Below are 15,437 nucleotides of genomic sequence, written 5' to 3' on the forward strand. Positions count from 1 at the left end.
TGCGTCCAACCTCAGCAGCGATGGCACGTTGTGAGAGGCCCTGCTTATGCAGCTCAACAATCCTACCACGTTCAAAGTCAGTGAGCTTTTTTGCTTTTGCCATCAGGAGGTCTTGACAGTGTAAAGACTTGACAGAAAATGACACGGAGTCCAGATTTTTGCACAGCTTTTGGCTTTTAAAGACTATGGTCTTAAACTTTTGATCAGCTGAAAAAATCATGTTTGAGTGTAAATGCAGTTTGCAGAAAATTCCCCGCTCAAAAGTTCTTGTGTCTTACGCTGATTTCTTCTTTTAACATTGCGAAGCTCTACTTAGAACCTTCTTAAGATCCAATAGTGCAAAATGCAAATTCTTGCAATTTTTTGACTGGTCTTAAGATTTTGATCAGGAGTGTATACCCTGAGCAACACAAGTTGAGCGAAATCTTTGCTTAAAACTTTGGCATTAACTGTTACAGTCAACACTGCCTTTCTGTTACCAAATTATCTCATGAACCACTGGACAAATTTTTATAAAAGGTTTTCAAAAAATAATCATTGGATGTACATCTAAGGAAGTGTTATTTCTCTCCTACTCATTCAATCTGCCAGTCCAGATTATAGCGCTTCTTGCAGCTGCAGAGTTGGTGAGGAGGGATCAGTTCTCAGCGTTGTGTTCAAGGAACGTTGAAAAACTGCCAACGAGTTTTTGCGATCTAACAAGCGGTTACAGAGTGCATGAAGACACAAAAAGCAGGCGTTACCTTTTCGTTCTGATTACAACTAATGTAGATTAAACTGAATATTAAAGTGCTCCTGAGGGCCCCCTGCTGGCCTGAAGGCCCTAAGCAGCTGCTTGTTTGGCTTGTGCCAGCTGTGATAACATCTGTTGAGCAGAGGCAACTATCGTACCCACGTTGGAAGGGGGAAGACAGCCGGCTCCTCGAAGATGGCCAGACCTAGATTGACCAGAATGAAGACGTAGAGGAGCACCTTTAAGGCCCAGTGATTGTAGAGGAGATACAGTCTGAAAACACACACACACATAAAAACACACCACCTTCAAGGACAATATGTTCATCTACATTATGATTTTCATATTTGTGAACATCATTTCAAATGTTTTCATCAAAATCTTGTTTAAAAAAAGTCTTGGTAAAGGTGTAGAAATGATGCTCCACTTCCTGTGCAAAGCAAGTAAAATTAAACAAATGTTGTTTTAAGACATCCTAATTCAGTGCAAGAATAATGTCTGTTGAATTTCTGATTTCACAATCCACTGCTGAAGCAATACAAAAACAAAAACACTGCTTTTCGAGGTAAACAGACAGAACACATAAAGCGGATGAAGTGGGGTTGCACAATATTAAGAAAACGTTCAATTGTAATAATGTTGAATTTAATAAGTTTGTACGTTACCAATTTACTGCGGCTGTGGGAGACGCCAAAGACGATACATCATCATCCACCCACCCATCCACCCACCCCCTCCTGCGAACTCCCCGGGACATTTGGATCTAAAATTTAACACAGCATGCCCTAAATGTTTGCTGAACAAAGTGATGCATCTGCATGTCCTGAGCATCATCGTTAGCATGCAGATATGTCCAACATGCACCTGAGACCAAACTCCAGTTAGCAGAGAATGTGCACAACCCAGTCAAAACCCCCACAAAATATCTCAGTTGTTATTTTGTTGAGTTTTTTTGTGAACATGGCAGCCAGATCAGCTCTCCTGCTCCAGGACCAAGTTCAGAACACACCGCAAGTCTCCGAAACAAGCAGCCAAAGACCGGTCAGCACCGGATGACTGGCTCTGACCAAGCTCGGCTGTCAGAGGGGAAATATTACAAAGAAATTGGAATATGTTCATTTAGCCATTTTAGTTTGAGGCGTTAACAAAGTCCAAATTTTCAGCTTTGAATTAAGATTATGTAGGTGCCTCACCATTTTTTTTTTCTTATTTCTTTTGTTGCACAAATAAAACAGCTTTAAGAACATTCTACTCCAAGAGCGCTGACCTTTTTGGGCTAAGTTTCACATGAAGAAGATGACCATACAAGTGAAAGTCTCACCTGATAGCCTGAGGGGACGTGTCAAAGTAGATGTTTCTGTTGTACATGGCGTCGGACACATAAACAGCAGCCAGGTCAAAATCCTGAAACACACAAACCAATATTTAAAGACGTGGACTGCTTGTTGATTTTTGTTCTTTTTTTTATTATTCTGAACTTTAAAACAAGGGAAAAACTTTGATTTGAGGGTGATCAGGAGCAGAATGTGTTTGCCTGGTTTCTTTCTTCCAAAGGGTCTTCCTTTCTGAACACAGCACAAAAAGAAGGGACATTTGTGTTTGGTGCGTATGGTTCTTCCACATGCTACTGAGGCCCCCCCGTTTGTTAAATGAATAAACAAATGACGCCAAACAAGAGTCAGTAGCAGAATAAGCTGTTCGGCTTTGGCAAAAGAAGAGTTGGCAAGTTTTTCGTTGGCGCAACCCACTTACTGAGCTCTGCTGCTCAAACAAAATGCCTTTTCCTTACAAATATGGCCCCATTCAACAGGAAGGAAACAGGCTTTTCAACACTGTAAGACTTACTGCCAAGAAGCCTTGTTACAAGAAAGAAATAACTGACCAAAATGTTCTTACTTTTTGTGCTAAATTTAGTACAGTTTTGTAATAACACAACTGCCTGCCACCAAAAGCCATGTGTTTTTGTCTCAGTAGACAATACGCATGACTGTTATAGTTATCATCCAAAAGTACACTGTAGAGTACACTGCTCGGCAGCAAAAGGAGCTCTTGTCCTTAGCTCATCACAGCATGTGATGGTTCCAAATACAATCTTACTATTCTAGTTTTGAATGTCTGATGGGATGTTGTATATTGCTCTTAATAAAAATGCTGCTTCGGCACATTTCAGCTGATGACTCAAACGTTACAAAAACAGGAAATTCCTTCAGTTAACCATTAACAAACCTGAGCAATTAACTGAAAATAACTCTGGGTAATGACTTTATGAAGCTGTGTGGGGGTAGTGACAACTAGAATATACTGCCAAGTGTGTAAATGTCAAAACAAGCAACTTAAAAAAAATTTTTTCCCTTTGCCGTTTGGCGATTTTAACTTCTTTAAATATTACTTCCAATGCCTGGGGACTGAAACACCCTCATTACTGATCAAGTGGGATTCTTCCTTCTTAGTCACGTTTTTCAGTTCACTCTTCCTCCTCCTCCAGCTTTGAAAGAACTCGTACAAAATAAATCACCAAAACAATCTGGAACAGAGTTTGGCGATTTTCATTCGACATAAACAAATGCAAAGATTTCCTTGTAGACAACGATGGGAATTTGGTTAATTGAGTGAGGAAACCCGGCCCTGTTCAGTGAAACATCCTTCAAACGGGTCGCAGAAAGACTTTAAAAGGACTGAACATGCATTCAGATATCTTTAATAGCAGTTTATTTTACCACATAATGTTGAACTTCAAGTGTGATAATGCCACATTACTTTTGAGCCATCTAAATTTAGTAAAATCTTTGCCAACCAGCTCTGTTATTCCCTCTAACTTCACACTTCTTGTGCAGTTTATATATCCAGATGTAGAAATTTTTAGTTTTCCTTCAGCTAGTGAGTCTTTCTACTCTCAAATGCCCTTAAAGTGCAGAGTTGAACACCTAAACTCTCACGCCTCTGTTGTATCGAAGTTCAGAACTTTGTCTATAAAACTGGAAGAGGAACTTTTCACTCTGACATATCTGCTAAATAAAACACTGGAGACACATTAAGAAATTGACGTGTGTGACATCCAAATGCTTCTAACTCTTACTGATTCTGGATATTTTAAAAATCAAAATGTACACTAACTGTTTGTCTGAGGTTGGAGTATCACCAAAGGCGAAAGGACGGTGATGTTTTTGGCCAAGTTAGTGTGTATGTTTATGTGTGTATATCTAATGACCCAGAAGACGGGGTTTAATGAAACGTTCAAATAGTAACCACCGTACGCACATCTACAACTGATTAACTTTTGGAGTCAACTCCATTCAAGATGGCTGCAGCAGCAGAGCAACCTTAGATGACACAAAAATTAATATACGCATCCATATTTTACAGATATCGAGCTCAGCTTTAGTGCGACTGTAGTTGAGAGTGATTCCCAACACATATTCAAAGTGATGCACACTGCACGACCTCTTCACTCTGAACTTTGGCATTAGCCGTCCACCCTGTTAGCAAAATATCTCATGAACCGCTGGACGGATCTTAGTAAAGTGATCACTGTAGGTACACCTTCAATTGACCCAATTCAAGATGGCCACCACAGCCACAAAAATGTCCACAGCTCAGTGAATTTAACAGATACAGAACTAAAATTCGTGTGGTAGTAGCTGAGCACCAACACATCTGAGGAGATCTCACAAAACACAGTTTAAAGATTTGACCAAAATGGCTGCAGCTCTTATCTTTTTTCCATCTAAAGATGATCTTAGTTTAGGCAGTGGGCGACAGGAGGGCCAAGCCTTTAGTTCTAATCTGTGCTTTATGTCTGCCTGTCTTATTGAGAGCGCTGCCAGAGAGTGACAGCCACAGGTGTGTGGTTACCATGGTGACCCAAACGAGCCACTGGCAGCAGCTTTAACGCAGACAGCTGAAGTAGCTGCAGTCGGACGAAACTTGAATTTAAAAACCACAAACTGTTGCTTCGGTTTTATGAGGCTGGAGGGACAAGAGTCCAGCGGTTTACTGCCGTCATGTGGAGACACGTCTGCTGGGACAACCGGAGGACCGGAGGACCGGGGAACAGCTGGCTTCTCGTCTCTCACCTCTTTGCTTTTCGCAGAGTTCCCTCCGTTCGGAACTTCTTTTCCTGCGGACGCGTCAGGAATGTTCTCGCTCTTCTCCGGCTCCGACATTTTTGTGTTTTTCACACTCCTCTTCTTCTTCGTCAAATCCCCTCCCTGAAACTTTAGGAGCTCTCCTCAAAACGTCTCCAAACTTTTACAGGACAAAGAAGATGGAGAACAAACAAAAGACAAAGATTTATCCAACTTTTTGTTAAAAGCGTCACTAGAGCGCGTCCATCTTCTTGGGCTCCACATCAGATGTTTTCCTGTCGGCAGCAGATGAAGGAGCTCTCACCGATATCCATCCCCTCGTCAGACCGCCTCTGCTCTGCTCAGATCCGCTAGGAGGACTGCCCCGATAAACCAGGACTGTGCTGCGTTCACACACAGTCGGAAACATGGCTGCTGACGCGACAAGACGTGGAAACAGGGCTCTCTTACACCAAACATGTGTCAATGTAATGACTTGCAAAAAGGTAAGATGAACAAAAAGATAATTATCGATTTCTCTACATATTTAAAAAAAATGTTTTTATCAAATGTACATGTTTATCGCGTTGAATTCAATCAGGTTTTTGAACTACAGCGTTTTGCCGAAGTCTAATCTGAGAACGTGAACGCAGCACAAGGTGTCACGTGATTCACAGCGGCAGGATATATTTTATTAACCCTTAAACAGGCAACGTGCACCAGGAGATACACTCTTTTTAACATCCTGCAGAGGGTGTGCTGGGAGGTTTTCACTAATCAAGTTAGCATTTATCAAAAGTCTTGTCTGGTATTAGCATCTAGATCACATGATTTGGTTCAGGCTATCTTTCATCGTTTCGTCAGCCTGATCAGAAAACATCATGGCTGCCAGTGGTGGAGAACCTTCTTCCTTGGGGGTAAGTAATCATGTATTAGTCATGCTTATTTTTAATAAAACATCAATATAACTTGCTAAAATTAATTAGGACTTTTTTCTTAACATTCTGCTGAAAAAAAAATGTTGCAACTGTATCTGTGGTGTTAGTTAGCAGCTTTTGAAATATATGTATCCCCTGAGATACGTTGCCAGATTAGGGGTAAAAATTTGATCAATGTGCATTATTCAAAATTTTGTTTTAAACTGTGAGGCATGTTGATAATTTCAATAGTACTGTATATTATCATGCACAGCTGTTACCATTATAACAGTATAACTGTATTTTGCTTTAATTTTTTTATCAAGCAGGGCATCTCAGCTAGGTCCTTTTATGGGAAAAGAAAGGAAAGCACAGGAATGAGAATGATAGAAGAGATCCCTGCAAGTTCTTCTGACTCTGAGTCAAACAGTGATGAAGACCAGGAAGTAATTTTCAACCAGCATGAGATAGAGGCAGTGAGTGAAGGCAGTTCTGATGAGGAGGATGAAAGTTTTGATGAAGATGTTGAAGAGATGGATCACAGTACAAAGTCCAAACTAGCCAAGGAATTCAGGTGAAAGTAGTTTGATTTAGGGACATTTATATGCACAACCCATACAAATTTATGTATTTTGTAGTTGATGTGAGGTTAAAAAACACAAGTCTTCTGTATTGTTGTGATATTTACTAAAAGTAGCATGCCACTAACCAGCTAAATTTAGTCCGTACTTGCTAATTATAGCACTTTGTACAAATAACAATACAGTTATGTATTTATGTATATATTTGTCTGTTTTTTACAGCTGGTGTAAGAAAAGGTTTGAGCACCAGTCAACAGCAGCTGCCAGTGAATTCAGCTCACCTGATGAGCTGTCTTCTCCACATAGCTACTTTGCCCAATTTTTTGATGATGATCTGTTCCAACATATTGCTGAACAGACAAACCTTTACAGCTGTCAATTAATTGGAGCCAGCATTAATACCACTGTAGATGAGATAAAGTCATTTGTTGGCATTAAGCTAATAATGGGAGTGGTGAAAATGCCATCCATGGATGATTATTGGGCAGAAGACACACGCTATGCCAAAATAGCTAATGTGATGTCAGTAAAAAGGTTTAAATGCCTCTCTCGATTCATCCACTTTCAAGACAATCAGGCATCACACCCAACCCAAGATCGGCTCTGCAAAGTGACACCAGTGCTGGAGCACATAAGAAAGAAGTGTCTGGAAATTGAGAGTGAGAACAAGTTCTCAATAGATGAAATGATGGTCCCTTACAAAGGAACAAAGGCTGGGTCTCTCCGACAGTATCTCCCAAGCAAACCTCACCATTGGGGCTTTAAGATCTTTGTTCGAGCAGGCATTTCTGGGATAGTGCATGACTTCCTGACATACACTGGAAAGAGCACATTTGGTCCAGGCCAAGGTCCAGCCAAAGAACTTGGAGTTGGAGCCAATGTTGTCATTCAACTCTGCAAGACAATCAAGAACCCTTCAGAGTGTGTTGTCTACTTTGACAATTTTTTCACCTCTCTCCCACTCATTGTGCACCTGAAAGAGTCCCTTGGTTTGCGTAGTCTGGGAACCATCCGCAAGAACAGGCTCAAAGGATGCACACTTGAGGATGACCGTGTTCTGCTGAAGAAAGGGAGGGGCAGTTTTGACTACAGGGTGGATAATGAGGCAGAAGTGGCAATTGTAAAATGGTCTGACAACAAAGTTGTCACCTTAGCTAGCTCTTGTGCTGCAATCAGTCCTCTCAAAGAAGTCAGACGTTTCTGCAGAGAGGAGAGAAGAAAAGTTGCCGTTCCATGTCCAAACATTGTGTCACAGTACAATGTTCACATGGGAGGAGTTGACCTTGCTGACATGATGGTGGCCTTGTACCGCACTCCTGCAAAATCCCATAGGTGGTACCTGTGCCTCTTTTGGCAAATGGCTGATATAGCCATCACCAATGGATGGCTGCTGTATCGCCGTGATGCCAAAAGCATTGGTGTGCAAAAACACAAAAAGCTCAAGGAATTCAGGCTGGAGGTTGCAGATGCCCTTATTCACAGTGGAAAGAAGAAGGGAAGATCTTCCAAGGGAGGGGTGGAGAATGTGCACAGCCCCAACAGATGCATACAAAGGCCAACGGCCCCAAGACCCATGGTTGATGTCCGCCATGATCGAGTAGATCACTTCCCAACTTTCACAGACAAGGGAAGGTGCAGGCTTTGCCCCGAAGGACAGACAACAATCTACTGCACAAAATGTGGCGTTCGTCTGTGCATCGTCCCAGGGAAAAATCCGTGCAACTGCTTTCAAGCGTTTCATAAAAAATGAAATATAGACTGAGGGGCATTGTTCATAGAGTTACCATCATTATGGAAAACTTGGCCCCATAAAACCTACTCAGGGTGTTCAGTTGTGTATGCATCGTTTAAGAAAACATTACTGTGTTGTTTTTGTTTTTTATGTAACTTTCAGTGCACAACCCGTTCTATATATTTGTCATGAAATGTTGAGAATGCTTTGTTATGAGATTACTAAACAGGATTGGTAAAACTGAATAAAATCAACTTTGAAAGTACTACATGTGATGTAAATGACCTAAGAATACAATAATGTACAATTTACCATAATCAAATTGAACATTAATAGGTTTATCATTTTGGCTGTATTTGTACCTTAATAGGGCAACGTATCCTGGGAGACACAACTCATAAAATCCAAAATATTGAATGTATTTATATTTTCGATGTTTAAATATTTTTCTTAGGGCCTAAAGACATAAGTAATAATAGGAAATAATGTTTTGCAAATTATTTTCCACTCTTGCCTGTTTTAGGGTTAAAGATTCAAAAAATAGTAAAATAAGGCACATTTTACAGCAAACAAAGTGCAATTTAACACAATAAACTGTGCAGAAAAGGTAAAATAAAGAAGAATTTAGTAGAATACAGAAAAAAACAACTGTTAGAAAATAAACAAAAAAATCACAAGTGGACCTCCAGTTTTTAAATTAAATTATTGATATATTGGTATAATGGTTAGGTGTTGTAGCAGCGGTTTAGCACTTTCTTAAGTAAGAGAAGTTCAAAATAACTCATGCCTTAAAAATTACAGAACACTATATATAAATAAACATCATTTATATATAAATATTATGAAGACGATGGTATTATTTCTACCTTGTTTTTCATTTTATTGTAATTTTATTTTACATCTAATTTGTTGTGTGGGACTAAAGTCTTTGTTTTGACAAGAAAATACCTCCCTTTTTTAAATTAGTGACGCTTTGATAAATGCCAATAATTTTTTTATACTCGTTTGCATTTTACTGCTATTTGTACACAGCCTGACAGAATATGAAACTATTCAATTCAACAATAAAATTAAACTTTACTTGAAAACATTAAGACTAAAACAAGTTTAAAGCAACAAAGTAATGAAAAGGTCATTTTAAGTTCATGCTGAGCCCTGTGAAGAATCTGCCTGTTGTTGTTTTCATTTTCACATTAAAGGGCGCCCTCTGGAGTCTAAAGCAAGCAATTACACTCATGATTAGTACCGCCTGTACTGTTAGGTTAAAATAAAATAAAAAAGTCAACTGGAGGTTCTTGGAGACAAAATTAATGACAGTCATTTTTGGTTCTTTGTTTGTTTTCTTTAGTTTATCCTGACTGTGAACTAGGCTTAGTCCTAAAATAGATCTTGTTTTTTTTATCAATGAATGTCTTTCCTGAATGGCTTTTTTCTGTTTTATTAATTTATTTCTTATAGATGCTCTTTCCTCTGAATAATGTCAGCACTAATAAGTGTATTTTCTTTTAAAATTGCTATTTAATTTGTTCATTAACCAAACACTGAAGGCAGCTGTTGCGAGGGTTCAGCTTTTGTTCACTTGTCATGAATAGCGGAGGAGAAACATGGCTCAAAGTTTCCGGCTTGTGTAAAAGAAGAAAATAAATAAATAACCCATCTAAACATTTTGTCTTGTCTAACTTCAATCTTACATGAATTTAAAAATAAACTAACCATCATTGGATATGAAGGCTTTGTTTTTACAAGATTCCCAATTAATTGAACATTTATTATTCATGCCATGCTGTACAGTAAAAAATAACAGGAGGTCTTAATTGTTCTGACTCCAGCAGAGCGAGAGGCTCGTCTGCTCGAACAGGACAGAACGGGATGTGTTATAGAATAACCTCGGGTTCTGTGGACAAATCACTGACGTCCTGCAGATTAGATGAGATGATATTCTGATTAAAGCAGCATTAGGCTTCCTATCTTTAATTAAAAAAGGACATTTAGAACCCCTCTATATTCTCAGTAACCTCTGGATGTCAGTGCTGTTATCTTTGGCCCAGAACACCACCCCGTTTAGTCCAACTTGTTTTCAGTTTTCATTTAAAGGTGTGGAACACATATCTTTTTTTTAAGTCATTTAAATATTTAAAATATTATCTTCCTCATACACTTCAACTTAGTTTTGATGGTAACCACAAGTGTTTTTAGCCTCGCCTTTTCCTGTAACTACTCGACTGGCTCCATTTGCTGACGTTTATCCTGTTTATCCTGTTAAACTCAGAACCATTTTCACACAAAGTCTTATTAAAAAACAAAACACATTCAGGTAAGAAAGTGCAAATAAGTAAAACTCAAATTTCTTTGTTTGTATGACAGCTGACATTACTTCAAATACAAGGTGAATAAAAACACCAGAACGACAAAAGTCCCCTCAATCTCAGTGATTTATTTGGTTTTAAATGTAGAAAATGTGAAGGGGGTCTCAGTGTAAAAAAGGCGAGAAATCAAATCAAATATGTCTTCTATTTCATTCTTTAAGTGCCAGAAAAACCACATCGATCTGTTTTTTTTTTATGTTCACTCCCATTTGAAAGAAAAAACAATCTTTGTCTGCTGGAACATTTAGAGGAGGAGCCAGTTTTACATGTTTCAGTGTTGATGGGAAAAAATAATAAATATTTCAAAACATTTTGTTTTTACTCTGAGCAGATAATAACCAAGTGTTTAGCTTTGAACAGGTTGTTGAATAAGCTCAATATTAAATTATACAAGACAATAACGTCTGCACCGGCTCAGTACATCTCACACAGTTTCAACTTTGTGTTGCAGTCGAGAGCAAGAATTCATGATAAAATATTTACATCCAAATCAAACAGCAACCAAACATAATCTAAAAATCAATTAAATGTGATGACTTCAATCAACTTTCAGTTATCAGAACATGTGAAAATATCTAGAAACAGTGATTATTCAGTTTTTGATAAATGTTTTTTTTTTACTTTCCTGACATCTGACCCATTAGATTTTAGTGTATTTTAAATATGTTTTATACACTATAACTGTAATACACATCAAAGCCAGAAATGTATCTAATAAATCATCTCCAAATAATAAAAAGAGTTAGAAAAGAAATGTCTTAGTGTGAAGTTTTATGAATGTCAACTGATTGTTGGCAACAACCAAAGAAAACTGATATCTAAGGTGCTTTAACAATAATAACTCAAGCTGTACTTTTATTTATTTAAGCTGACTAAATGCTCAGATTAGATGGACAGATTTTTCCTCTCAGCTGAGGGCTGTATCTTGGTGTCAATCTGAGTCACGTTTTCTGTTCAAACCAGAGATATTGTGACGTGAATCAGCCTTAAAGTGGGGCTGATTGTCTCTGGACGTTGCTCTCTACTCTCCACCACCCAAACGCAGCACTGGTATTGATGAAGGCAGTGAGAGGAGTCAAACGGAAACTGGACGAATCCAGAAGAGCTCACATTTTGTTTCTTCTGAAACGACATTTCTGTCTTTCTTGGGCCTCAATCTAAAGCAACAACCTAACCTAAATTAGGTTTGATGCAAAGACCGTCCCAGTGAGTTCAGAACTCTGAAAGGAAACTAAGATTTATTTGCATGTTCATTTTCCAAGAAATAAATTATTCTCTAAATCTATAGAAATTCTTAGTTATTTCAAAATCTTCACTTAATATTGTCAATTCAATTCGGTATATCTGACATAAAATAAAATTGCCTCCTTTGGTTTCTGTTCTCATTTGGTCATTAGCAGCTGATAACAGGAACCAGTCAGAGGCTCCGTCTGCACGACTCTGGAAATTCTTTTAAACAGATTTCCTGCTGCTTTTGTGCCTCTCGTCCTCACAAACAGAGATTCTGGTGGGAGATTCAAAACTCAGGATTTAACCACATTGTTTTTCAGCATGTTGATACGAAGTTAATATGGATGTTCTCGCCACCTAGTGGACTATTTCAGCTTGTTTTGTCAGAACACATTAACATAAACAAAAAAAAATAAAAATCTCAGTTTAGGAATATCCAGAGTAGTGTAGCCGAGGCCTCAGAGTGTCAGACTGGTTCAACTTCGCTGCCTAATGTCCCTGACATGGTTCTCATTCATTACTTACTAAAGGTGTGCAAATCAAATACATTCATGCAGTGGGACGTCTCCATTCAAAGCTGTCCTGTTTGTCACGTCTGTATGATGACACATTTATGGACAAAGTTCTGTTTCTTTCTGAACAGCTGGGGACACTTGACGTCGTGAAGTCTGCATGCGCCGAAAATAAAATACTAATTTTATCAAGAAAGCGTTTTTCCCTCTCATCACCAAACAGCTCAAGACTACAAAGCTAATGCTGCCTAATCCCATTGTGTCGGGGTCCATCTTTTAACCTGAAAGATAAAACTTTACCTTCACTCTGTCAGCAAGAAACCATAGAATGTGCGTCGGGATGAATTCAAACTGAGCTCGTCTCATGGTGAAGTTCGAAAGTCGGCAGAGGAAACTTATTTAACTAATGTACGGTAAGTTTAATGAGCTATCCAGCTGCAGCTGATAAAATGTGACTGAAACTGCTGTCTACTCAACTAAAACACACACACACACACACACACACACACACACGTTCAAAAGGTACATTTTAAAGAAAAAGGACAAATCTGCTGCTGTTTTCCTCCAGCCTTTTAAAGCTCCTGAAGTTCTGACCAATGCAACTGTTCACTCCTACCTTCAGTGTTTAAACCTACCAAATGATTTATAAACCAGTTCCAATTTACTGACATTCAGTAAGTCTTGCTTTGTAGTCTGTTAAATCTAAGTAGTCCAAGTAGACTCATCCTGATGATTGAAAGGTTGCTTTCTGTAACAACAACAGCATAAGGTAAAGAATCAGTAGTTGAATAAAACCTTGTTACGGACTAAACCCAGCTTTGATGAGGTCTGTAGGTAGAAACAGTATAAAAAGAGTCAATCTTCTTTTTCCCCTAAGTTACGTAAAAATAATTATAGAATCTGTATGTTGGAAAAGATTTTTCGATATGAAAACATTGTCTGACAGGAAACCAAGAAGTGTGTTACCTCTCAGCCAAACACTAACTGTGAAAGTTTAAAACAGATTATCAGAGTTTTTCAGCATGATGATATTAACTAAAAGCACGGCTCAGACGGAATGGTTTTGATTATTTGAGGAGTAAACTGGGAAGAAGGCACACATTATGCCAACGCGACACATTAACATGAGAAGCAGACCTATGGTACAAAGCAAATAGTAACTGGTTCTTTGACACGCCGTGTTTGACAGCAGGCTTTTCTCTGGGTCTTTCACTGGGATGGGTCAGAACATCTGTAAACTCATTTACTGTGGTTTTAGGTCCTCTGGACCACCTCTGAAAGGCACAAACCTGTTTAAAAAGAAAACTAACTCGGGCGGATGTAGGTAAAAGCAAAAAGCCTCCAATGAGGACAGGCTGCCAGCTGGAACCACAAAAGATCTAAAAAAAAAACGCAAATCATCAAACCTATACTCACAGAGTACTACCTTAAAATATCCAAAAGCCAACAGATGTTGCAGAAAAAAAAAAGGGGAGCAGAACCAGGTGAGGTGGGACCTGATTAAGTCCATGCTTTGTGGACTGAGTCTTCACCTCCTCCTGGTTCTGTCAGAGGAGCCTGGGCCTGGATCGGTTAGGTCGAACTGAGGAATAGGCTCCAATATGGGTGACGAGGTTGGGTTCCACGCTGTGAGACCGCTCTCCGGGAATCGTCCTGGCCATCTGGTACAGAACCATGTCTTTGGCGTTCCCTTTGTAGCAGAACGAGCCCTCCAGGTATTCCGCCACTCGGGCCGATGCGTTGCCTGGGTACAGCATGGCTGGGGTGCAGCACTCGGTGGCTGGGGAGACGGCATAAAGCTGCGGGGAAATCCTCCGGGCCTCCAGGAGGTAGTGCCGACCCATCAGCTCCGCAACGGCCATGAAGTAGAGGGCGAAGAAGACGAGGTGGCTGACTGACAGAGTGAAGGAGAACGAGCAGGGATTCCAGAAAGGGAGAGTGAGGAGGAGGGCCGTCGCTCCGAACAGCCCGAGCCCCACCCACTCCAGGATGCGGTACAGCTCGGGGTTCCAGTAGCGCTGCAGCCTCTCGGGGTGGTACAGCTTGATGTAAAGAGTGTGGAGGGCAAACCGGCGAGACAGCAGGTTCTTAACCACAGAGAAGAAGTCCTCTCTCGGCAGAGCGTCATCCTCCAGAACAATCATGTTTTGGGGCTTCGCCAGCTCCCACCCCTTGCGGAGACAGAATACATAATCCTGCTTCTCCCTCTCAAAGGTGTTGATCTGACCCCCATTCCTCCGCCGCTCCTGAGCCGTATAGCGGACTACCTTAAAGTAAGGCTCCAGCAGCCGGGCATCCGGGTTTTCCAGGGGGTCGCTTTCCACGTCGCAGAGCAGGACCTCGGCACACCGCCACGCCCCGCAGCTCTTCACAATGCCGCTCAGCCGCCGCATCACCTGGAGCAGGTAGTGGAAGTTCCGCCCGTCGTGCCGCCGGGCCGTCACCACGATGACCAGCAGCTCGGGCCGCTGGGCGACGTCGGCGAGCCGAAACGCTGCAGAGGCCGAGTCGTTCTGCCAGAAGCGCAGCGCGTCCTGGCCCCGCTCGAGGCTCTCGCGCAGGGCGCTCTCGCTCTTCGAGTCCAGGTACATGAACTTCATGAAGTAGTACGAATACAGCAGGCGGTGGCAGCACAGAGGAAGGATGACGCAGAAAGTGATGACACACAGGGCGAGGGCTTGAGTTAAGGGGCTGGACCATCGTAGGTGCTGACTGATGAAGGCTTTCCATTGAGGCATTGATGAAGGAACTGAGAGGAGCGCTCAAACACTCTGAGTGAGGCATCCAATCAGAAGTGTTTAGGTAAACATTTACAGCAGTTTGCTTTGAAGGCCCAACAACAGGGAAATCGGAGAAGTCTGGCGTAAACTGATAGGTCTGAGGAGCATGAAGTCAGCTGTTCTTGCAGTAAACAGAGGAGCAGCTCGGTCCTTGTTGCTCTGCAGTCTGTGGAAAAAAAGAGGGAGATTGTTTACACAGATTTATCTGCTCTTCAACAGAACTACCACTTACTTAACTATGATATCATGTAAAACACTGATTATACTAGGCTAAGGTGGATTAGCTGGGCAGCCATCTTGAATTGGCAGAAGTCTAAAAGTTACCTAGCTGCAGATGTACATACAGGTGCTGGTCATAAAATTAGAATATCATGAAAAATTAGATTGATTTCAGTAATTCCATTTAAAAAGTGAAACTTGTATATTATATTCATACATTACATACAAACTCATATATTTCAAATGTTTATTTCGTTTAATTTTGATGATTACAAATGACAACAAATGAAAATCTCAAATTCA

At 40.4% G+C, this 15,437-nt stretch overlaps 2 protein-coding genes across 6 annotated transcripts in view; both read right to left on the minus strand.

Moving 5' to 3' along the window:
• Positions 1 to 5,163, minus strand: part of tpcn3 (two pore segment channel 3) — a 40,863-nt gene extending 35,700 nt beyond the window's left edge. For all 3 annotated transcript variants that reach the window (XM_017434997.3, XM_017434999.3, XM_017434998.3), the window contains exons 1-3: positions 4,807 to 5,163; positions 2,055 to 2,137; positions 892 to 1,006 (exon numbers count right to left, since the gene is read on the minus strand). In XM_017434997.3, the coding sequence (XP_017290486.1) occupies positions 892 to 1,006; positions 2,055 to 2,137; positions 4,807 to 4,896 (288 nt within the window). In that variant the 5' untranslated portion in view covers positions 4,897 to 5,163. The remainder of the gene's footprint in view (positions 1 to 891; positions 1,007 to 2,054; positions 2,138 to 4,806) is intronic.
• Positions 1 to 15,437, minus strand: part of pgap4 (post-GPI attachment to proteins GalNAc transferase 4) — a 23,552-nt gene that overhangs the window by 4,592 nt on the left and 3,523 nt on the right. For 2 of the 3 annotated variants that reach the window (XR_005232949.1, XR_005232950.1), the window contains exon 3: positions 12,217 to 15,081. Coding sequence is in view for 1 of the 3 variants with exons in the window: in XM_017434972.3 (XP_017290461.1) it covers positions 13,683 to 14,873 (1,191 nt within the window). In the remaining 2 variants the exon portion in view is untranslated. Of the gene's footprint in view, positions 1 to 12,209; positions 15,082 to 15,437 lie in introns of those variants that run through there. The other variant, XM_017434972.3, reaches the window with a different exon arrangement.

Source organism: Kryptolebias marmoratus, linkage group LG3 (assembly GCF_001649575.2).
Source record: "Kryptolebias marmoratus isolate JLee-2015 linkage group LG3, ASM164957v2, whole genome shotgun sequence".
In the NCBI taxonomy this organism is placed as follows: domain Eukaryota; kingdom Metazoa; phylum Chordata; class Actinopteri; order Cyprinodontiformes; family Rivulidae; genus Kryptolebias; species Kryptolebias marmoratus.